General features: G+C 35.3%; 1 protein-coding gene across 1 annotated transcript in view; it reads right to left on the minus strand.

Annotated features, from left to right (window-relative positions):
- Positions 1 to 6821: 6821 nt before the first annotated feature.
- Positions 6822 to 23304, minus strand: part of Slc44a5 (solute carrier family 44 member 5) — a 335047-nt gene continuing 318564 nt past the window's right edge. The window contains exons 13-22 of the mRNA XM_048814088.1: positions 21070 to 21162; positions 20551 to 20638; positions 19768 to 20033; positions 19168 to 19262; positions 16708 to 16811; positions 15589 to 15662; positions 14687 to 14757; positions 14479 to 14567; positions 13123 to 13207; positions 6822 to 9829 (exon numbers count right to left, since the gene is read on the minus strand). Coding sequence (XP_048670045.1) covers positions 9690 to 9829; positions 13123 to 13207; positions 14479 to 14567; positions 14687 to 14757; positions 15589 to 15662; positions 16708 to 16811; positions 19168 to 19262; positions 19768 to 20033; positions 20551 to 20638; positions 21070 to 21162 — 1105 coding nt within the window. The 3' untranslated portion in view covers positions 6822 to 9689. The remainder of the gene's footprint in view (positions 9830 to 13122; positions 13208 to 14478; positions 14568 to 14686; positions 14758 to 15588; positions 15663 to 16707; positions 16812 to 19167; positions 19263 to 19767; positions 20034 to 20550; positions 20639 to 21069; positions 21163 to 23304) is intronic.

Raw genomic sequence — 23304 nt, forward strand, 5'->3', positions numbered from 1 at the left:
AGCCTGGATCAAGGAGCTGATTCGTTGGTGCTGACTGGGTGGTACTGGCAAAAATTACAATTCCCTGGAGCTTGACTAAAATACACATGGCACTCTTTCAAGTGAATTCAGCTAAAAGCTGACTAGGGAACAAATGACCACCAAATAGCTTGCACTGCCTTAAGAGTGAATCTTCCCTCTGAAGATTATATCAGTAGAGTTTTTTCCCTCCAATACCACCATTTTATAAACCAGAGAAGAGTGTTTGGTGGTTTGGGAAATATAGCAGAGCTGGTAGGGGGAAGCATTTTAGATCAGCTCTTATTTCTGGATTTTTTTTTTTTCCCCATGCTGGGGATCGAACCCAGAACCTCACATATGCTAGGCAAGCCCTCTACCACGGAGATACTGCCAGCCCATCTGTTCTTAATGTTAAGATAATTTTGGAATTTGGCTAAGCTTCTTAGTGAGATAGAAATTGTTTATGAATTTCTGTGGCAGCCGTTACAGATGAGAGGGACTCGTGTACTCTACTGAATACTGTTCCCGTATACCATACACATCCTCACACACATTTGTTCATCTTACACATGTACAGGCACACACTGCAGGCATGTTGCTCTGAGGCAATCAAGGCCCATCAAGGGTTCTCCCTACACATGATTTATTTTCTACTTTTATGATCCATTAAGGACAATCTGAGAGTGACTATTTTATCATGGCTCACATTTGATAAGATCAAGTCAAGAGCAATTTATATACCCAAGACTTTCATATGCAAAAGTGGCAATACAGACAAAAAATTATGTGAGAAGCAAACTTAAATTATCTTTTCTAAGTTTTGAATAGGAGGCAAATTTAAACAACTTTGCTTTTAAAAAAGGTTGAATTTTAAAATTCATAAAATGATGTAATTTTAAAATAATGACTTAGGGAAAAATACTTATTTGTTAACATTTCTATAATTTTTTTTTGTATTAGAATTTTTGTTTCTTTATCTTAACATCTACTTTTTTTGTATGAGCTGGGAAATGTACTTTGTGCTCAGATATTATTTCTATCCCATAAATGCTAAAATTAGCATTCTAAAAATACCCTGATGCTCTGAGCAAACCATATGAAAAAAAGAATTGTAGATTTCCAAAAATCTTTAACTTGCCCTTTTCATAGGATTTAAGGTTTGAATGTGATTCTGCCTTCAAAAAACACAATGATATTCAAGTATCATGTTATAAATAGTAATTTGTCTGTTAATCAGTTTACATGGTGAGTTGAAATAAATACAATTGTTATATAAATGGCCTACCATAAAATGACTTCTGTTCTCTGTTCTCTCCTTTTCTTTCTCTTTTATGGTCACCTAAAACTACTTAAAGACCCATGGAAAGAAAAAGAATAAGGTCTTATCTTTGCTGATTTTGAGACGGGTAAGGCCACCTTGTACTGTCTAAAGAAAATGGAGCCCCAGCAAGGAGGCCTGCAGTCAGGAATCAAAATATATTTGAAGCGTGCTGTTCATAAGGGGCTTCCTGCCTGGCCACCCAAGGTAGAAAGCCAGGAGAAAGTAAGTCTTTGCACTGACTTGCACAAATTCATAGAGCAGGGTCTGCAGAGAAAAAAACACCAGACATATAAAGTACAGATCTAAAGCCTCAATTTTGAAGGCTACATTCACTCAGTTTTGCAACATTAAATTTAAATGCTATTCAGGTTTCAGCATTAGAGAACAAGTAAAGGTTAAGGGTCTGTAAAAATGCCATCCTATTCTCTGGCTTCATATCCTGGCTTAATGCCAGAATTTAAAATAAAAAAGATCATTGTGAGGAAGCATGTTAGGAGCTGAGGTCAGTGAAATTCCTGTTGTCTACTCAAAGAGATCTGTCACTAGTGACCCAAGAATTCAAGCTATGTTAAAGAACTCTCATGTGGGATTTGGAATGAAGCTCTGGAGGAAAGAGTCACTCACCTCCTTTTCATTTATCTGACTCGAGTGCAGGTGTGATGGTGGAAAGAGGTTTCCCCTATTGGGATGCCCTTCTCTAGCTTCTCAGAGAGGCCCCAATCTGCTGCCCACTGGAAGGGCCATGGTCAAGTCAAAGCATCAAGAGTTCTGAGAGTCCTTTTGGGTAAGAGAATGTCTCCATGAAAGGCTCCCAGCATCCAGTCTCCATGAGTCTCTGACAAGTTGAACACTTGCCCATGGTCACAAACGAGGTCACATAGTAACAGGATGGTTTTGGAGTTCGCTTGGTCTAGCTCTAAAGTCCATGCTAACAGCCATTACGCTCTATGACCTGGCTCAGTCACACATGCATTTCCCAACGCCCTAGAGTCATTCAGAACTCACACTGAGGACCTGCCACTCCATAGCTTAGCCCAAGCAGCTGGCTGAATCACCATTTTCATTCTTCCTTTTCCTCTCCCACTTCTGTTTCCTTCTGGATAATTTACAAAAGTCCTTCAATTTGTTATAAGCAAAGGAAATGAGACAAAGAGACCAAATTGGAGGGAAGGGAGTAAGAAAGTCCGAGAATTCATCTTGGTGTGGACAGGAAAGAGAGAACGTACCAGCTCATCTGAGAGCAAGGTGTTGGACCACCTGCTCTACATAGAGAGGCAGACTTTTAAAATAATTCCTTAATCAGACATCATATTGGGACATTATTCTTTATTTGCTTGGTCTAAACATATCTATGTGATTAGTTTATTGTCTGCTTCATGCTGTTTACCAGAGGACTGAGAAATATTTTTGTTTAATTACTGGCCTCCAATTTGCTGAGCTCCTTTTCAATAGAATCATTAATTACAGGTGGAAAGCACCCTCTTCCTGTAACATTACCCTCTTGAATTCCATAACAGACTTCTTTATGTGTCCTTTGGGTGCTCTCTCTTTGGATACCAATGCTTTTCCCAATCTCTTACCTTACTTTTCATTTTCTGTGCAAATAGTCATGAAGCAGGGCACATTCATCTGGGTAGAGGAATATGGAGATTCCTGGGTTATTCTAACAATGAATCAAGTTCGGACTCTATGTTAGTTTATGTGAAGAATACAAACATCTTTGTCTTTTGATAAGCCTCTCCTAGCCTTGTTAACACATTGTGCTTTTTAAAAACAAAGGGCTGGAAGATGAGGATGTACCATATTTTTGAGCCAGCAGTAGAAGGGCATTTGACCTGCATTCACAATTCCCCCTGGCTTAAAAATATTCTGATTCATACAGTAGATACAGGGATGAGGGTGGCTGGGGGGACCAAGGGAGTTAAATTTAAAGAAAAAAAATCAGCAACTTCAAATAATAAAATCTAATTGATTACCCTTAAACATGTCACATAACAGTCCTCGTTTGACAACACAGAAACTATTACAGAAGATACTGCCAAATTCTGAACTGTACAATGACCTTTTATTCTGAGCAATTGGAAAGTTGTAAATGGGGTTTGGGAGGGGATCAGTTTGTTCTGGTAAATTTTAAGTGGGTCCATGACTGTAACATCTTCCTGATGTTGTATAAAGTGGCACTCAGTAGCCATTAACGAATGAATTCACATTTGTTTTAATGGGATTGGTTTTGTTTTCTGATTGATGATAGATTCACTAAGGAACTCAGCTAAAGCCTGAGAGAAAAGTCCTCACTACCTATATTTTCAAGACTGAAAACATGCTAGATGGGAAGTAACTTTGAAGAAATAACTTGTTTCTGATATGTATTTATCAAATATAATTCTGTTTATTTTTCAGACCCAGATAATTTTAGTTATTAAATATGCTTATGAGATAGAAAACTGTTGATTTCAATAGAGCATGCATTCTTCTATTTTGATTTTTTTTACTTATGATTTATTGAATGACATTCTTGTATAGCTATATTTTAAAAACACAAACAGTTGCAAACATCTAATGATAATATCTGCAAGAAACTGGAAAAAACGTTAAGATACCATTTTATATACCGTGGTCTGTAATAATGATTTTAGTTCAATTTTGTCCCCATGTCTTATGCCAAGAAAGACTGATTTATAAAGCATGTTCCTCTACCCAGAACCAGATAATACTGGAGATAATTACTATGCCTGGTTAGAATTTAAGAGCAATTTCCTGAGGCACCACTTGTAAAAGTGAAAGAACATACATTGGAATGACTACTGGTTGGCTATATATTAAAAGGAAAATAAGGAATTGGTGCACAGAGCCCATTTTTCAATATCAGTTTAAATAATACATCATCCTGAAGATCTCATAGAACCCTTCAATGTGTGATTTTACTATATGGATACATAAACTTTTTAAACTTTTGTTTGTTTGTTTTTGGCATATAGAAAAACCAAATCAATTATAGTCCAATTCCATACAATTTATTTGCAAATATCAGTGCTTTATCAGCCAAAAGTAAGAGGTAATAAGATCTAAAGCACAATTTGGATTTCTCCTAGAAATCAAACTATATTTTTACATCAAATAAAGAGAAAATTGTTACCTGTGTTAATAAACATCTTATTATATTTAACATTTTAAAAGAACACTGAAAATGGCAAGAACATCGTTTTATTTTACCTTTGAAAGAAACCCATTAAATTTTAAAAGAAAATTAATTTTGAAGATTTAACACATAATTCAACTTAAAAAAAAAAAAGAAAAAGATGCTCTTTTAGCTTAAGGTAGACCAGTAATAGGTTCATTTAATCTTGTTTTAGAAAACGACTGTGAACTATTCTTCACATATTTTTAGGGTCTTTAAATTTATCCATGCCTTAAGAATGATATTTTCTTCTTATGAAGTTGGAAAAACCAAATGAGGGAGTGAGCAGACCTTTGGCAAATTAAAATAAAAAATCAATTAAATGGTTTAGGCCATTGTTTGGGTTTTTTAAAAACATCATTTTTTTACTTATTTATCTTTGAATAATTAACTTGGATAAATCTTTAGTTTCAGTTACTTGATTTACCAAGGGAAAATTTAAAAATATAGATTTTCTAGATGCTTAGTTCAGAGAAGATGATGTTATAGTATGGGAGGATTTAAAAAAACAAAAGCTTTTCTTTCTTTCTAGATTAAAGAAACAAAAGGCAGATAGTTTTTAATCTAAATATCTATTAGAAAACAAATATATTTAAAGCAATGAGTAACAACAAATCCCATTAAGTATTAAACATTTTAGTTATTAAATATGTTCAAATAAGGGTTCCTAACACTTCTGCACTGCAGAAGCACACTGATTATAGAGCTCAGACTGTTATGTTCTCATGTCAGTTTATTTTTGGCATAAACGTATCTAAAGTCACATCTAAATAAATGTGATAATAGATAAACCATTAGTAACTTACTGTTGATTGATTCCTAAATCTTTCACAAACTATCATTATCTGATTGACATATCCTTAGGGTGAATACTTTTATGAACCCTTGCTTTTACACCAAATACAACACTGAATTAATCTTCTTTAAAGTTAGTCGTACTAGTAAAGTTATTTAAAACTGAATTCAAAACTGTTTCTGTTTCTATTGGCACAATAAAAATTAACATTTTGTAAGTAAACTGTTTTGTATCAAAAGTTAGAAAATGAAATGGCACATATAGAACAGGTTTTGATGAGAATAAGCAATCATTTATAATGGAGCTTTTTCAGTACATGATGTCTGTAAGCACCCTTTCATGGGTAAAGTTTCCCTTTGTAATTGCTAGAAGTTTCCCTTTCCAATGTGTAGAGAACACAGAGAAATACAGTCTTACTGTATTTTCAAAGATATCCTATAGAAAACATTACAGTTTTAAACTTTTTTTTTAAGAAAAAAAGCAAAAAACAAACCCAATATCATTTTCTTCCCTTGTGTATAGTACACATTCATGAATGTCCATTAGGCACAAGGGAAATTGTTTATACCACGTAAGGAACTCTCTAATAGTGAGATTATCAAACATGGTGAAATGACCAATGGGTTCCATTCAGTGAGCAAGAGGAAAACAAATGCAAGAAGATTTGTTTTAATCACTAAACATCGCAGGTTTTAATTTTTAAAAACAATGTTTGTAAACTTGCCCACAAAAGCTGGGTAGTATTAGCCAGTAAGGCACTTTGTCAGCAGACGAAGTAGTAAAGGCTGGATGATTGGCAATTTGCTTAACAGGAAACACTCTATACTAAAGACAGCTTAGTGAAGCTAGCCAATCCCTAAAAAACAAATACCAAATGTCTTCTTTGATATAATGAGAGCAACTAAGAACAGAGCAGGGAGGAAGAGCAGGAAGAAAAGATTAACATTAAACAGATACATGAGGTGGGATGGAAAGGGAGAGAAAAGGGAAATTGCATGGTAATGGAGGGAGACCCTCATTGTTATACAAAATTACATATAAGAGGTTGTGAGGGGAATGGGAAAATAAACAAGGAGAGATATGAATTACAGTGGATGGGGTAGAGAGAGAAGATGGGAGGGGAGGGAGGGGGGATGGTAGAGGATAGGAAAGGTAGCAGAATACAACAGTTACTAATAGGGCATTATGTAAAAATGTGGATGTGTAACCGATGTGATTCTGCAATCTGTATTTGGGGTAAAATTGGGAGTTCATAACCAACTTGAATCTAATGTATGAAATATGATATGTCAAGAGCTTTATAATGTTTTGAACAACCAATAAAAAAAATTAAAAAAAAAAAATAAATAAAGACAGCAAAGACTGGAGTGGGTGGTCCTTTTACTTGTTTACTGTCAAACAGGAGTGGGGAAAGCCCTAAAAATGTTTATTTCACTTTGTTTACCAATTTTCCCTGCAGAAGAAGTCTTTTAGTTGTCATCTTAAAAATATATTAGGAGCTATCAATTTAATAGTGTACCCTTTTCCAATCTAATATCTAAAAGAATATTAACACAGTAGATGTATTTTCAAAACATCCAAGCCACTCTTATTTAAAAATGAATTACAAAACAAAAGATCTTAGTATAAAAATGTTCCATGTTATTAACAATTCCCTTGCAACTTCTGATGGCTTCACATTATTACAATATAAGCTTTGGTATAAAACATGCAAATACAAGCCAACAAGGTTGTGAATACAGTGTTGCCAAACACAAAGTACTTATGAAACAAGTGTTGCGCAGACAGCAGATTCGGGAAGATAACACGCAGCAGGATGACCAGTTCATTCTTCTACTGGTTCTTATTTATCTCTCTCCATCAAAATCTTCATCAGAGATTGACTCACGAAATAGGGTCTTATTCTAGAACCTTCGTTTCGTTCTAAGTCTTCCACTAGGAGGAAGAATGGCACAGAGTTAAGTATCAAAGAAAAACTGTAAGAGAAGTAACATCGCCATCTGCTGCATACTTGTTTTACAGCAATTCACAATATCACTTTTTTTTAAAACAGTTAACGTTTTTGTAAACATAGGTATGAAAAAACAATCAGCCCTTGTTATCATGATAGCAAAATATTAGCTCATTCTGTCTACCAGGTCAGATTTTGCCAATATGGAATGTCTGTCAGTTGCACGGTCAAGGAAATAACTTTTACTTTCTTTTTCTCCATTTACTTCCTAAATTACCATATTGGTTCAAGATATTGTTGTTTTGACACCAACAACATAGACAGTACAGCTTTGAAAGATAATATTTGTACAATTTTAGTGGATGGTATTTTCCGATCCCTCAAATGAAAGTTTTGAGAAATATTGCTCTGTTTTTACAGTTATTAGTTTACTTGTTCTGTAAGACAATGGCTTCTAAATTTCTTTTCAAAAACAATGCTCATTTTTACTCTAAGCATTTCAGTTACACAAAGAACTAATAGAGAATATCTTTCTGACTAGGAATAAGCCAGTAATACAGTTAAACAGGCAACTGTTTCTTACATGTTGACTTAAATTTATTCAAGTGATTTTCCAACTTTTATGTGTGTTGGGATCAACTAGAGAAGTTCATACATTTGAAGGTCCTTGTTCAAGCACAACATATCATAATCACTTGGGTAGGGCAAGGGCATCGATCTGTATTTATAACAAGTTCACTGATAGAGGTTACTGTTTTACTAGATCTTTGTTGTGGCCCTTGTATTATTGAACAACAAAGTAATAGTAAAAATCTAGAAAGATAAGCAATCACTCTTTTTTTGCATTATGCTTCAAGAAGAATGAAAATTAAGAGTTTTTTATTTTTGCCAAGAAGTGAGGCCAGGTGACACTGTTGACTACAATAAACTCAAGAAAGAATGCTAAGAACAAGTTGCTGGTCCATAGGATGGATATTTTGGAAATCTTTTCTATTCATTGGCTACATACTATTAAGCTGCCATAATAAGTCTAAATCTAGCTTCCTACACATTTCAGTGTAATTAAGTAAGTTAGTATTTATAGTAATTTGTAACACAATTATACATTTATGACTCTCTTCTTGGATATGCAGATCATGTTCCAATCAACATGTCAGGTCAACGTGTTCCATTCAGCCAATCCTTATAGGAAAGCTGAGTGTAAAAGCCAAAAGGATGCCAACCGGTTCAGTGATTCTTTTGGGTTTCATTTTTACACTGTTAGCTGCATCATATGCATTTGCACAAGGAGGGGCAGGCAGGTATGTGAGCATCTGAATCATACTTTGCTCTGTTGTGCAAGACTTAGGCATGGCTTACCAGAAACCGGCTTTTTGCTCTGACCAGCAGCAGTGGAGGGTGCAATAATACTTCTCTTAAGCCCTGGAGAAAGAGATTTCCTAACCTGGAGCATGTCCATTGTACAGGTACCAGATGAGGTACCTAATGGAGGACCAGTAACATATTTCCTTAGGGTAAATACTGAAGTGTCTTATTTATCTCTTCTCTTTCCTCACTGAAGATTGAGCTAAATTTTAACCTTTTGTAGAACAAAGCCACATAATCCTTATAATCTAGAACTATAGGTATTATCATGACAAGAAAAATCACTTGTCTGAAGCAAATCCATATTAATTTTATACATGGTTGGAGTAGGAAATTCTGGCTGGAGATGAAAGGCCTGAGTTACGTGGCAATTTCAGTTCAGAATATTCTCATGGTTATTGGAGGCTCCTATTATTGGAAATGACATTCTAGAACTCAGATTTGACTTCAATATAAATATAATTTCACTAAAACAGAATGGACTGTGAAGGTTCTTCACTACCTTCACCCAGTAATGCTCTGTAGAACTTGTGTGACAATAACATCTAGATGATTGTTACGGACTTGACTCACATACCGAAATATACTTTTTAAGGAACCATTAATACACACTTAATCACAGTTTGGAGAGTTGTCCACCAGCTTGAACAATATAAACAAAACCATAGCACCATATTTACAAATTTAGTACCTTATGCTGGTTAACTATAAACAATATTTTTATAGCTAACTAATTACACATTTATAGTGCTTTCAAAAGTTGCATGAATATCCTTTACAAATATACACTTATAAAAAGAAAGGCTATCAAAGTGCTGTAATGGAAATAGCACACCATTATAAAAGTTATTAAAACACTTTCTGCTATAGATTTTTAAAAATGATTGACATTAACACTTTGCTCTTCGGCTAGGACCACCGTCTATAAAGTAGACTACTTCACAGAGGTCATTGTCCTCAAGAGTCTGACACTTCAGATGGTGCCAAGTGCTGACTTTTTAGAAAGAGCACAGAAATTTCACATTACCCCAAAGCAACATTTTCAAATTACACTTGGCCTAGTTTACAAAACTTCAACTTAAGTGTGGGTGGCACTGCTGGGAGAGTTTCTACTCTGCCTCTGGGGAGCTGGATGCTTCTTGATCAGAATCCCATGCAGGCTAGGGGATATGAAGTAGGGTTTTTCTGCAGATCCATCATTTCTTTCCAGATCTTCACCTGTGAATGCAGCAGCCAAAGCAGGGCAAAAGCAGCAAGCAGCAGAACAATCATACACATTTTTATAAATTGGAGAATCGAACAGGGAAAAATCAGAGAAATCAGAATTAGTCAAATATAAGAGAAATTAACACAGTTAAGTTGCTGATGCTGGACAAGGCGAGAGGCCCCCACTTCTGCCCAGAAGCATTGGCCCTTCACACTAGTCCTCTCCACTCCCAAAGAAATTTATTCAGATAGTTTCAAAGTTAACAAGGCTATCCATGTCAATGGTTATCTTTAAATACTATGACTGTTCCTTTCAGAAACTTATAAAGGGCCACATTCCTGGGGATGAAGTTGAATAAGAACTATATTAATTGTGTGATAAATGTAAAATAATAGTTGGATATCAGAATTTAAAGTCACTTTTGATAGTAGTCCATATACTGATGTTGCAGCTCCTTCAAGCTGGGGCCCAAGGGTGTAAAATAGCTGAATGTGATCTGGGAGGCAGTGAGGAAGAGAGGGCCAGGCTCTGGATGTCTAGGCCAACTCTCATCCTATTGAACTATAAAGCTCCCTCCCCTAAGTCCTTGTGATCTACCTCAGATTACATTTCAAGGCGAATGCCAGGGTTCACTGACTTCTCTCATATGTGAATTTACCTTCCTCTTCGCTTGCTGAAGCGAATAGGAAAATGATGGCACTGTCACTGACCCACCTACTGGGTGGCTGGGGGGAGCCTCAGAACTATGATCAGCAGCTAGGAGAAATTTGCATGGGACCAAGTTTCCAGTGAATATATATGATTCACAGCACAGATTATCTAGATTCTTTGGGGAAGCTGGATTACTGACTTAGTAGATTTTTATATTAGAACTCACAGTGACCTTCCTTACACACAAAATGAAAAAGCTAGGAAGGAACATGATAGACAATGCACATTTGTGTTGTTGTTGTTGTTGTTGTTGTTTTTCTTGTCCTTAACCTTATTTCTATATAATATCACATGTTATATATCTGTATCATTTTTACCCTTGAGGTAGCAAGCCTGGTCTGGATCATGAATAATGATCTACCACTATTATTTTTTCCCAGCATAATGGATATAAAAAAATATATAAAAAACAAAAAGTATCCAACACAACCAGAATTTGGCTGAGGGTATCACTTAAGAAGAAAGTCTCCAGAGTATGATGCTGCCTCTCATAATAACTGGGAGGGAAGAGGAATGCCACCCAGTTTCCCTTGTTCTCTATTATCAGAGACAATAGTCTTTGAAAAAGAAACTGTGTCAACACACACTGTATTGAATAAAACTGACATTACACTCATCTTCAAGAAGTTGGAAATCTATTAATAAATATAGATGGAAAATATGTTGTTTTAATTTCCTAAGTTAAAAGTACACTGACAAATTTTAAATCAACATTATTAGCCTAAGCTTTCAAAGACTGAGTACTGGTAGGTTCTAGACATTTCCTAAGATGAATTTTAAGAAATATTTAAAGTTACAAGAATAAAGATCATAGATAGATCTCCAAATAGTGCCTATGATGAGCATCTGAGATGACAGAGCCCCTTCTCTATGATGGCTGAGGCATAGCCTAAGGACCATATGCCTTCTTCCATCCCATGACAAAGCTGGAATTTTCTCATGTTTTCTAAATATGACTTTTCTTTAAAAAAAAATACAAAAAACAGAGATACTAGTAAAGGATTAAACTTTTCTGTTCCATTTACAGCCAGAGGAAAGGCTAAGTGGTACACAAAGATTCTCTGATTTCTTTGTCCAGTTATTTAAATTATTTCTTAACATGTTCAGAAAGAAAAAAAAAGGTCATTATTTTCTAGGAGATTTTTCTTCACATATTTTACCTTATAATCATTATATCCTCTCATGACCCCAGTGTGAAATTGATGCTGTAGGTTACTCTATAAAAATACTGATAGTTTTATACACATGGATTGCTCAGTAATGCCCTGTACAAAAATAAGTTTTCTCTGCTCTTTTAAGAGCAACATGTCAGAGACATCATATCTCCAGGTATATAACTGTATGCCTAATGGATTCTGTTGTCTCACTGGCTGACCCTACGTTCTTTAGGTTTGCCACAGAGATGTCACTGAAGGTGAAAGCCAGATCAAAATCCTGATGGGCACCAGGTTTTCTGGGTTATTATTTTACATGAGGTGCTAATATAAAGCATTTGAGGTGGTAATATAAAGCATTTGTTCTGTGTATGTGAATTGCACATGCCACCCAGGGGCTCAGTGGTAAAAGAGGCATTGAAACTCTTAAGGTTCTAAATGGATCCAACCACTTCCCCTATATCCATGTATTATGCTGTTACATTGTATGAGTTGACAGTATGGATTTTTGAAACTGTTGCCATCTTGGCTTTGCAAGTGATCTCCTCAAAGAATTCCCAAAACCCAGTGCACAAAGTTCAGTTACATCCTCAGTTCTGTTCACAAAGCACATCAGAAGTCCATCACTGTTGTAAATTTGAAAAAAATATTAAGAACTGAAAAAATAATTTCATGCTAGTACCCAGCCATGACCCAAAACATTCATTTTTAGTAGATGACTTTCTTGTGCTTGGTAAACTGTTCTCTCCACTGTTGAAGTTCTGTTTTGTTTCTCTATCTCTTTAATTTTTATTTTTGTAAGTGTGGGTGATTTTGTAATTTCTCCACAGTTTACTAAGGTATAATTTCCCCAGCTTTATTGAGGTTTGATTGACAAATAACAAATTGTATATATTTAAGGCATGGAGTGTTCTGATACACATACATATTGTGGTGTGGTTACGGAAATCAAGCTAATTAACATATCCATCATCTCACATAGTTATCTTTTTTGTGTGTGTTTGGTGAGGTTGCTTAAGATTTCTCATAGCCAATTCCAAGTATATAATATAGTTTTGTTAATTATGATGACCATGGTGTACATGAGATTTCCAAACTTGTTATCCTGCAACTGCAATTTTGTTCTCATTGAAAAAAAATTTCCTTGGGTTCCTCACCCCTTGGTTCCTGCTCTGCATTCTTCTCCTTTCTTGAGTTTGCATTCTTAGATTCTATATATAAATGAGATTAAGCAATATTTGTTTCTCTGTCTCTGGGTTATTTCCCAGCTGTTAAGGTTTAAAGAGTATATACTAAGCAATATCTCCTTCCAAATAAATACTGCTTTGTGCTTGTAGCTGGGTAATAACAAACCCACAAATCAGCTAGAAATGTGGGTCCTCACCTTCTCACCTGTCAGTTATCCAGGAAAGGGGGTATTACACATACTGAATACTTACAGAAGCAGAGGAAAATTGTTTCAACACACATTGAATAGACGCTGAAGCACCCCTTAGCAATTAGATAAGATCCAAAAATGACAGTCTGAAATGGGTAGAGAAGAAAATCAGCATGTCATTGACTTTGTCCAGAACAACAATGCAGGTGAAAATGAAAGTCATGGCAATAAAGCTTTGAAAACTCTGTTAGATTTCAAAGTAGAGACCAAAAATATTAATAATGCTTTTGTGTGCTCTGTCCTGAGACTTAAAGAAAATGTACTAGATTGCCTATTTGGTTTTTTTCTGCTGTCCCAATGCCTATCCCAAATATCCCAGTTTTAGGATACAGCATACCAAGTCAGTAAAGCAAAGGGATTAAAAGCACATACTTCCTGGGTTTGAATCACTGCTCAGGGGCTCAACAAGTTAACCTCTCTGGGCCCCTTATATTAAACTGGCAGTAGAGAAGACAAGAATGTGGGTAACAACAGCATTTATTCCATAGGGATGAGTGAGGTAATACATTATAACAGAGACTCCAAACTTCACCCAGATATCCTCCAGTTGCCTCATCATCTATCTAGATGTTGGGATAATTCAGCAGATTTCCTGACCAGGAACTGCTCTGCCCACAGGGAACCACTTCACTGGAGGGCAACACCCCTAAGGGCAGTTCATGGCTGCCAGGTGCCTGGTGAGGCTGATGAAGGCCCAGATCCTTTGCCAGAATTTAATTGTAATTATGTCTGTGGTCTCAGCTATAACTGCAGCAGAGGTCAGCTTTTTCTGTTGTCCTGTCCTGCCCTCCTGGCTTTCTTACAAATGTACCTTAGCAGAGAACTAATAAAAAACTTTCTACATGAATTTCTTTGTGTCAACAGTTGTTTTCAAGAAACCTAATCTCTAAAGCAGAATGGAGGTTGGCACAAAGTTAGATCCATAATGTTAGCTGTCATTTTGACTGCTCTTTTTTTTTTTAATTTCCCTATCGCTGATAAATCAGAGTCAACAATACTCAGCTGCTATCAGCTGCTATGGACTGAATTGTGCTCCCCTCAACCCCAATTCTCATGTTGAAACCCTAAACCCTGATGTGATGGAATTGGAAGATAAGTCTTGTGGACAATTAGTTCAGAAGAGTGGTACCCTTATAGAGGGATTAATGCCCTTATAAGAAGGGACATGAAAGACACCTCTCTCTCTCTCTTCCTCTCTCTCTTTCCCCACCACATAAACCAACAGTAAGGTATTCATCTGTGTACTAGGAAGAGGGCCTCCAGAAATGGAATCAACTAAGAATAAATTTCTATTGTTTAAGTCATCCAGTCTATGGTACCTATAGCAACCTCAGCTGACTAAGACACCAGTTCTTACCAGCAATGGTACCCAGTAGTAATTTAAAGATGTTGGTCCTTGTATAATCGTTGGTATTTTTTGTGTGAAGATCAAGAAGGCCAGGATACCTACATTGAAAAGGCAGAACACATATATTATGCACTTATAAAAGCGGTAGCTTTTTGCAGCAGAGCATTTTCCAAAGCATCTTTTCAACTTTTTATTATTTTTTAGTAGTAGTACTTACCTATAAACCCAGAAATTAGAATTTTCCCCAGGAACAATATAAAGTGTGTAACTTCATCTGTAACTGCAACTCTGAGTATCAGAAAAAAAGAAAGTATAACTTTATGTTTAAAATGCACTTGTTACTTGAAATTTATGAGAGTAAATAATTCATGAGTTCTTTTTAATAGGTCTTTGCTAAAATTTCATTCAACAATCGTTAAATAAAAGAAATAAAAGTAGAACCCAGAGACAAAATTCTGACTTATTTTTAAATGAAATAAACAGAAGATGGCATTGTAGGCCTGTCGGGTATCATGCAATCCGAGGTGTCAGCCTCTCCTCTCCCTTTCTCTCTCTCTCTCTCTCTGCCCCCCGCGCCCCCTCATTGAGGTTATAGACACCCTGAATCCTGAAGATGCTGTATTTATTCTCCAATTTTGTTCACTCAGTCTCCATCAATTTTGGGAGAGGATATGGTCAGTGATAAGACGACAATGTGGTTCATCTGGGGAATTTCTTAAGCAAAAGAGATAATAAAAATGAACAAATGGGGGCTGGGATTGTGACTCAGTGGTAGAGCGCTTGCCTAGCACGTGTGAGGCACTGGGTTCAATCCTCAGCACCACATAAAAATAAATAGATAAAACAAAGATATTGTGTTCACCTACAACTAAATTTAAAAAAAAAAAGAACAAATGCCAGTGTATATAAAAATCTAGGTGGATGATGAAAAACAATTCTAGGATATGAAAAGAAATTAGTGATGTGAGAGAGAAGATTTAAATCTATCAAATTAAAGTAACATTCTTGCCTAGCAAGGCTACCAATACTTCAAATAACATATGAAGGATATAAATAACATATGAAGAATATAATGCTCAGGTTCATCAAACTGTTGCAAGTTTCAACCTGATTACTTACTTTATAATGTTTCTCATCAGCAGATTGAAAGCATCTCTTGTTGATATGCAGAAGTTTTTCCCATATATTGCAATCTGAGGAAAACAATTGATACTATTCTTGAGTCAGTAGCATACTCTGACACGACCAACAGACAATCCAATGATAGGAAAACAATTAGATATTTTTCTGTCATCCATACTGATGCCCTCCTCCTTCCAACATATGGGTTTGTGGGAGGCATGAGGACTGTGTGTTCCTCAACTCGGCAGAGCCCTCAGGGTCCCTGACATGATAATGTCCTTCACTTGCCCTAGACCCTGAACTCCAGGGGTTAGACTGCCTCCTACAGATGCACTTCTTTTTATCAAGTTTCAGGTAAGGACCGCTGTCCTTGGAATGTTTTCGATGGACTAAATATTATAGTCTTTACATCAAAAATTGCTCAAATCCAATGCCTTTCCCTGTATTTGTTTTGCTGATTAAAAGACTCAACAGAATACACTCACTGGAGGTAAATGAACAATTATTTGAATCTCCATGACTATTTGAATCACTTCTCCAGACCTCTTTGTCACTGTGATAATAAGCAAGTGTCATATGGTAGTAGCTTCTAAAATTTAAGATTAAATTTCTGAGTCCCCTCTTAAAAAAATATCTTTAGAAGTTGTCATATTCCCATGAGAAATACATAACAAATTCAGTCAAATACTGTCAATATCTACACATTTTAACACAAGATTCACAAAAAATCATGAGGCCCTCCTTTCTTCAAATTATGTAAATCCCATAATTAGAAACATATTTTCTTCTCAGAGTGAAACATCAACAAAGTTCTCCACCTACTCCTTCAAAGACCACACAATGGTTTTCAATCTAGCACCCTTTTAAGTTCCAGTACTTACACTCTCAAAAAAGATATTGAAGGTAACTATATCCCCAAGAGTACGATATAATTAAGATCCTGCCTCAACTACAGAAGCACAGCCCTGCATCTCAGGTTGGATTCACAAACCCTTTTATCAACATGGCAATGAGTTCAACTGCATTATGTAAAAGTGCTTTAAAGGGAGCAGCATAGATCTGGGGTTGGGTTTGTAAGCAGTAGCTTGGTAAATTTTGAAAAAGAAACCTACTTACCATAATATAGGCATTTCTGTTTAAAAACTTTACCATTTTTTCCAAACACCAGAAACAGCATGTCAGGCAGCATTGTAGAAATTTGGAAATGCTGTTTTGGGCTTCTGTGAGAAGGAGATATTTAAATCTATTAATGATTTGTTTCTGAATCCTATGATTCAAAATAAATAATAATATTTAAATAAATAAATAATATGGTAAATAAAAAATGTTAAAAATGGGCCTTACATTTTTTATTGTGGCAAAATAGACATAAAATTTGTCATTTTAATTATTCTTACATTTACAATTCAGTGGCCTTGAGCACATTTACAATGCTGTGCAACCATCACACAACCCATTTTCAGAACTCTTTATCATCTCAGACAGGAATTCTATAAGCATTCAACAATAATTCCTTGATGCCCACCTCCCACAGCTTCTTGTAACCTCTATTAGACTTTCTGTCCATAAGAATTTGCCTCTTTTGGGTCCCTCATAAGTGGGATCGTAAAAAATGCATCATTTTTGTATCTTACGTATTTCACTTAACATAATGTCTTCAAGCTTCATCATTTCATTATTTTTTAAGGCTGACTAGTATTCTATTGAATGTATTCAACAAATTTAACTTTTGCCACATCTGTTAAAGGAAATTTGTATCATTTCCATCTTTCGACTATTGTTAATAATGCAGCTATGAACACTGTTGTGCAAATATCTTTTGAAGTCCTCATTTTCAATTTTTTGGAAATATATCTAGAAGAGGAACTTCTGGATGAATTGTAAATTCCATTTTTAACTTTTGAAGGAACCGCCATACTGTTTCCAACAGTGGTTGTTCCATTCTCACCAGTGATATACAAAGGTTCAATTTCTCTGCATTCTCATCAACACTTTAATTTTCTGTTTTTGTTGTTGTTTTGATAGCCATTCTAAGGAGTGTGAAAATAATTTAATTGTGGTTTTAACTTTGCATTTTACAAATAGTGATATTGAGCATCTTTTCATGTCCCTATTGGCTATTTATGTATCGTTTTTGGAGTAATGTCCATTTAGCTCTTTGCCCATTTTGAACTATTTTTTTCTTTTTTGCTGTTGATTTTTAGTTGCTCTTCATATACTCTGGAGATTAATCCTTTATCTGGCATATTATTTGCAAATATCTTCCACGGTGAGTTGTTGCTTCATTTACCTATAGTATTTTTTGATGCCCAAGTATTTTTAATTATTTTTTATTGATTCATGGTAATTATACATAATAGTGAGATTCATTATGCCACATTCATAGGATTTGATCAATCATTCTCCAGTACCTTCCTTTTCCCTTCTCCTTCTTCCCCTCCTGGATCTACCTACACTCTATACTAATTTCCCTTCTATTGTTTTTATTATTATTTTATTTACAGCATTATAATTATATATATTGATATATAAGTGGGCTTTATTTATTGTGGTATACTTATATATAAACATAGCATAATTTGCTAGATTTTGTTCCAAAACTTTTTTTTTTCCAAATTTTGGTACTTTCTCAGTTCCTTCCTGCCTCCCCGCTCCCCACCCTTTGAACTGTACTATTGATTGTCCTTAATTTTGAAGTCGTATTTATTTATTTATTTACTTTGCCCATGCTTTTGGTGTGATAGCTAAGAAATCATCACCAAATCCAATGTCATGAAGATTTCTTCCTATGTTTGCTTTTAAGAGTTTTATAGTATTAGCTGTTATGTTTAGCTCTTTGATCCATTTTGAATTAATTTTCATATTTGGTGTAAGGTGAGGGTCCAACTTCATACTTTCACATGTGGATATCCAGGTTTTCCAGCACTAGTAGTTGAGAGACTAATTTTCACAGCAAATGGTTTTATATGTGAGGGTTTATTTCTGAAATCTCTAGTCTATTGCAGGCCTTCATATCTATCCTTATGCTAATTCTACACTGCTTTAATTACTAGAGCTTTGTATTAAGTTTTGAACTAATTTTAGTTCAAAGGAATAGTTGTTCCTTTTCAAGGTTGTTTCAGCTATCTTTTAAGGCAGATTCTAAACACAGTTCCTGTGTTTGAACTCTGTGTATCATATTAAAGGCTCTGTCAGTGATATTCACATTCATATTTTCAATCTAACCTGACCTGATCCCTAGGCGTGGAACTGCGTACCTGACATCACTACGCTTCCCATCAGTGACAAGATTAAAATAGATTTCTTAATCTTGCACTTTTTTTAATCTGCTTCTCACGTCTTTATAAATAGGACCACACACTTTCCCCCCTCTTTTTCTTCACCAGTGCCCCTCCCTTTCCTGGCATTCGATCCTCCGGTGGCAAGTCCTATTGGGTTGTTCTTCAAAATGTTTTCCAAATGTGACCATTTCCATCTTTACTACCCCAGTCCAAGTTAGTCATCAAGCCTCTCCCTACCCCCTAGCTATTCTTTTCACAACAGTCAGGAAGTCTGAAATAAATTCTGAAATCTTACTTTTAAGTTGGCTGTCCATGTATTCTAGGACCATTTTAAATATTTGAATTAATGAAAGAATTAAAGCTCCAAATGCTAGTGATCCTGTGTGATATCTAGACAAATAAAACAAGAATAAAAGTTTAAAATAAGCTTAAACTCTTAACTATCCGGTTACTATTCAAACAATTTTCACAGGAAAAAGGGATCTGCAGAAGAAAGAGATTTTATTCACATGGAGGGACATCTCCACAGAAGGTTTTAAACCATATACATCTGTCTTGTCCTTCATCTATCAACAGTCTATTCTCAAAAAAATAGACAGTTTGACCTGATCAGTGAAGATACACAGCCAAGTTAATCTTTAATCTTTCATTTGGTGTTCTCTTTTATCTCTTCCCATCTTTAGGAATTCATGGGATTTAGAAGAATATTGGCCTGGGTAGAGATTGTAAAACCATGGCTATGAAAACAGACAAGCCAATGGCTGTCCATAAATATTAAACCCCACTCTTAACCTCATTTTTACTTTGCCACTTGAAGCAACTAGCCAAGACTGAAATATGAGCATACTAAATATAACTGAGGATATAGGTAAAGGAGCTTAACATTGGAGCTTACCGTAAAGCGTATCCAAATGCAGTAAAAAGTGGAAATGGTGGAATATCATCGGGTTTTTTCATGGCCCAGTAATAAGCAGCAAAGGCACCAGCAAGGGAACACTGACCCAATGCAATGACAAAGTTTACAAGCCAGATAAAGACAAATAGATTGTATATATGGAAGGTATTGATGTACTGATGGTACAGAGTCTTTCCACCACCATAGAAAGCAAAGTTACAATGAGCTCCCGGGCAAACTCTGGGAATTTCAGTTGTATTAAAACTCTGTACTCAGGAAACAAAACAAAAGAAAACAAAGCACAAGAATAAATTCCACTTCAAAATAACATCTCCCTGCCTTTTTGTCTTTTGTAGCTCCCAAATAGCATGTCTTGTTTTTTTTCTATATTAGCTTTTGCTGTTACTCCACCATTTTCTATTAGATCACTTTATATAATTCTTTAATGAGCCCTGGAAAGTACCTAATTTTCAATCATATGCTCATCACTCTGCAGCTACTATAATTTCACATTTATTAGTGTTGTGTTGGCCATAACAGCCTCTTGAGTACATGATAGAACAAGAAAACTCAGGAAAAAAAGTGATAGTGCTTTCTCTCCAGTATGCCTACCGTTTTCAATGCTCTCCTCCTTAACAGCTGACCCACCCTCCCATTCTAAGTAAATAGTTATTGTTGCATTTGTGCATTGAAAACTCCATTTCCGGATGAATACAACTGCAAGATGAAATGCAGTAGAACTCTGTAATGAAGTAAGTACTGAAGAGAGTTTCTTCTACTTACCTCTGGTTCACAGATTTTATTTGAATAGATACATGGCTCATCTGTGGCTGTAACTGTGTACATAGGTATTCCTGATGTAGCCAAAAAACTGAATGGACTCTATTAAGGAAAAAAATTTTTGCTGGGACATTGAAAATAGACAAGAAAATAACACAGATAACTCTAAAGTTTATGGGGAGATGAACTTCAATATCTTCTAATATTTTAATAATTCATTACTTATCACACCTAAGTTAATATAACCTGGCCCCCCTGCCCTGAGTGGCTCCTAAAAACAGTGAAATATAAAGGACCTCTCTTTGGTTATGTGAGGCCAAAAGAAAACAAGTCTACCACATGATTTTTTTAAGGAGAAATTAAATCAATAGACAAAACATTTTAGAGCTTGGAAAAAATATCCAGGTATTTCTTTAGGATGTTCCTTGTTTTCCCAGAGAAAGAAAACACTGAAAATAAATTCCTCTTCCTTAACAGTAAATATGGCCTTTTGGATTAAAGAGGTCACTCATCAAAGGATACACTGCAGTCACAACCCAGTAGGAAATGCAGATTAAGAGCAGAAAGAAAGTTAAAACTGGATATAGTAATGTACTAGGAATGCATCCAATGGCTCTGAAATAAAACAAATATTTGAAATTCAATCAGAACTGTAATTTCTCAGTGAAATTTTTGTCTGTTAGAAATAGAAATAAGCCTTAGACTGAATTAATTCTAAGAACCTGATTCTTTTTTACTGATCATTCTGTTTGATTCTTATTTGGTTTTTATTTGTATTTATTACCTTTTCTTTTTAAAGTTAGTTGGGATATTCTTCCAAGAACACTGTTATTGTATCTGGTGTTTGATGTATGGCTAGGAAAAACCCTGTAAGAATTTGAATAATGAAGTACAATGAGCATGCTTGATTGCTGCCTAAAGTCCCCCAAACTTTCTTCTATGTAGTTATTTGTGTCTGGACCATAAAGTGCTGATACATTATAATCACGAGACCTATTCCTTTGTTCAGATTGTTAAATTTTTAAAGTTGGAGACCTTGAAGATTTTCTGTTAAACCTTGAAGATCTCCTTCTGAGTTCTTCCCTAATTCAAAAATACCTAGCTGGGTGCAGATATGAATACCCATAATCCCAGCAGCTCAGAAGGCTGAGGCAGAAGGACTGTGGGTTCAAAGCCAGCCTCATCAATTTAGCAAGACCCTGTCTCAAAAAAAAGCAAAACAACAACAAAAACCAAAACAGGCTGGGGGTGTGAGTCAGTAGGTAAGTGCCCCTGGCTTCAATTCCTGGAACCAAAAAAAAAAAAAAACAGAAACAAAACCAAAAACAGTCATAATAACAACAACAACAAAAAAAACCCTTCTGTTATATTCAAATGAATTCATTTACAAACATTGAGTGTTGGGAACTTACTTTTACATGATACCATTCATTCCATTTTCCTGACAAAGTATTAGGAAATTCTGCATTTTCTAACTATTTGCAACTTATTTCCAGGAAGAAATGTTCATGGTCAATTACCACCATTTTTTGCCATAGCAACCCTTCAAGTAACTCCATATCCATTTTTTTTTTCTCCTGGATAATCATTTCTTTGATTTCCTCATAGGATATGGTTTGTAAAATGTTCATCATTCTAGCTGGGCTGTTTCTAACTACTACTTACAAATGACCATTTTAGTATATGACAGAACACAGTTTGATGTACCATTTAAAAATATGATGGGAATCCTACTGCTGCAGATGCTTTGACCTGTCTCAGTTCTTTGGCATTTGTTACCTTTCCTTCACTATTTAAGCTATGTTGTTCTCTCTTTTCTTGATACACTGATTTCAAGTGAACTACTGTGTATCCTTAATTTTACTTTGAATTTGCATATGCATTCATTCCAGTCTTTATTTTCCCTTGAGTAAGCTATCAACTTGTTACAGTAGTATTAGCCCTTCAATACACACACACACACACACACACACACACTTAGGGTCATAACAAGTGGGGCATGTTACCTTGAACTGCACAGTAACATACTAATTTAAGAAATAAACCCAGCAAATCAGTGGTGTTCAGTGGATAATGATAGGGCAACAGTTATTGTGGGAAAAAGAGAGAGAGTTTAACAAACTGCTTGTTGACTATTTAAACCACTAGTTTCAGGTGGCACTATTATTATTATAATAATGTGGCAGTTTGGTTACAATAGTCCTTAAAGATGATTAAAAATAATTTTGGTTCTTGGTCCTTAACAACTTAGTTTCCATCGTCCTAAGTAAAGAGTGTGCTATTGGCTTTATAGGAATGTTCTCCTTGTTTCTTCCATGCATTATTCAAAAGTTTAGAGTAAATGCTATCCTCAAGTGACCTTTTGGAATAGTTTATAAACTATAGGTGTTATTACCTCCCAGCATGAATTTTATGAAAGATTTAGTGTTTATTTTATAATATTTTAAAATAAAAATGGCTCTGTGTTCCTGAATCATGAGCCTTACAGAATGAGTAGTCTGGTGCTGCTAGAATTGTTCCATTAGAAAATGTTGTCAATCATATATAAATGATAATAGCATATAACTGAATTATAGAATCATGGTGATTTAAGTTCTATAAAACATCTCAACTATTAATGTTAATATATGACACAGTAAGGATATAATATAACCTGTAATATAGCTCTTATATAGAACTTTGTTGCTCACTTCAACCTTTTATTCTTCTAATATACACTTGGTGCTCAAAAAAAATTGATACATGGACAAGACAGAT

The sequence above is a fragment of the Marmota marmota genome, unplaced genomic scaffold (genome assembly GCF_001458135.2).
Source record: "Marmota marmota marmota unplaced genomic scaffold, marMar, whole genome shotgun sequence".
Taxonomy (NCBI): domain Eukaryota; kingdom Metazoa; phylum Chordata; class Mammalia; order Rodentia; family Sciuridae; genus Marmota; species Marmota marmota.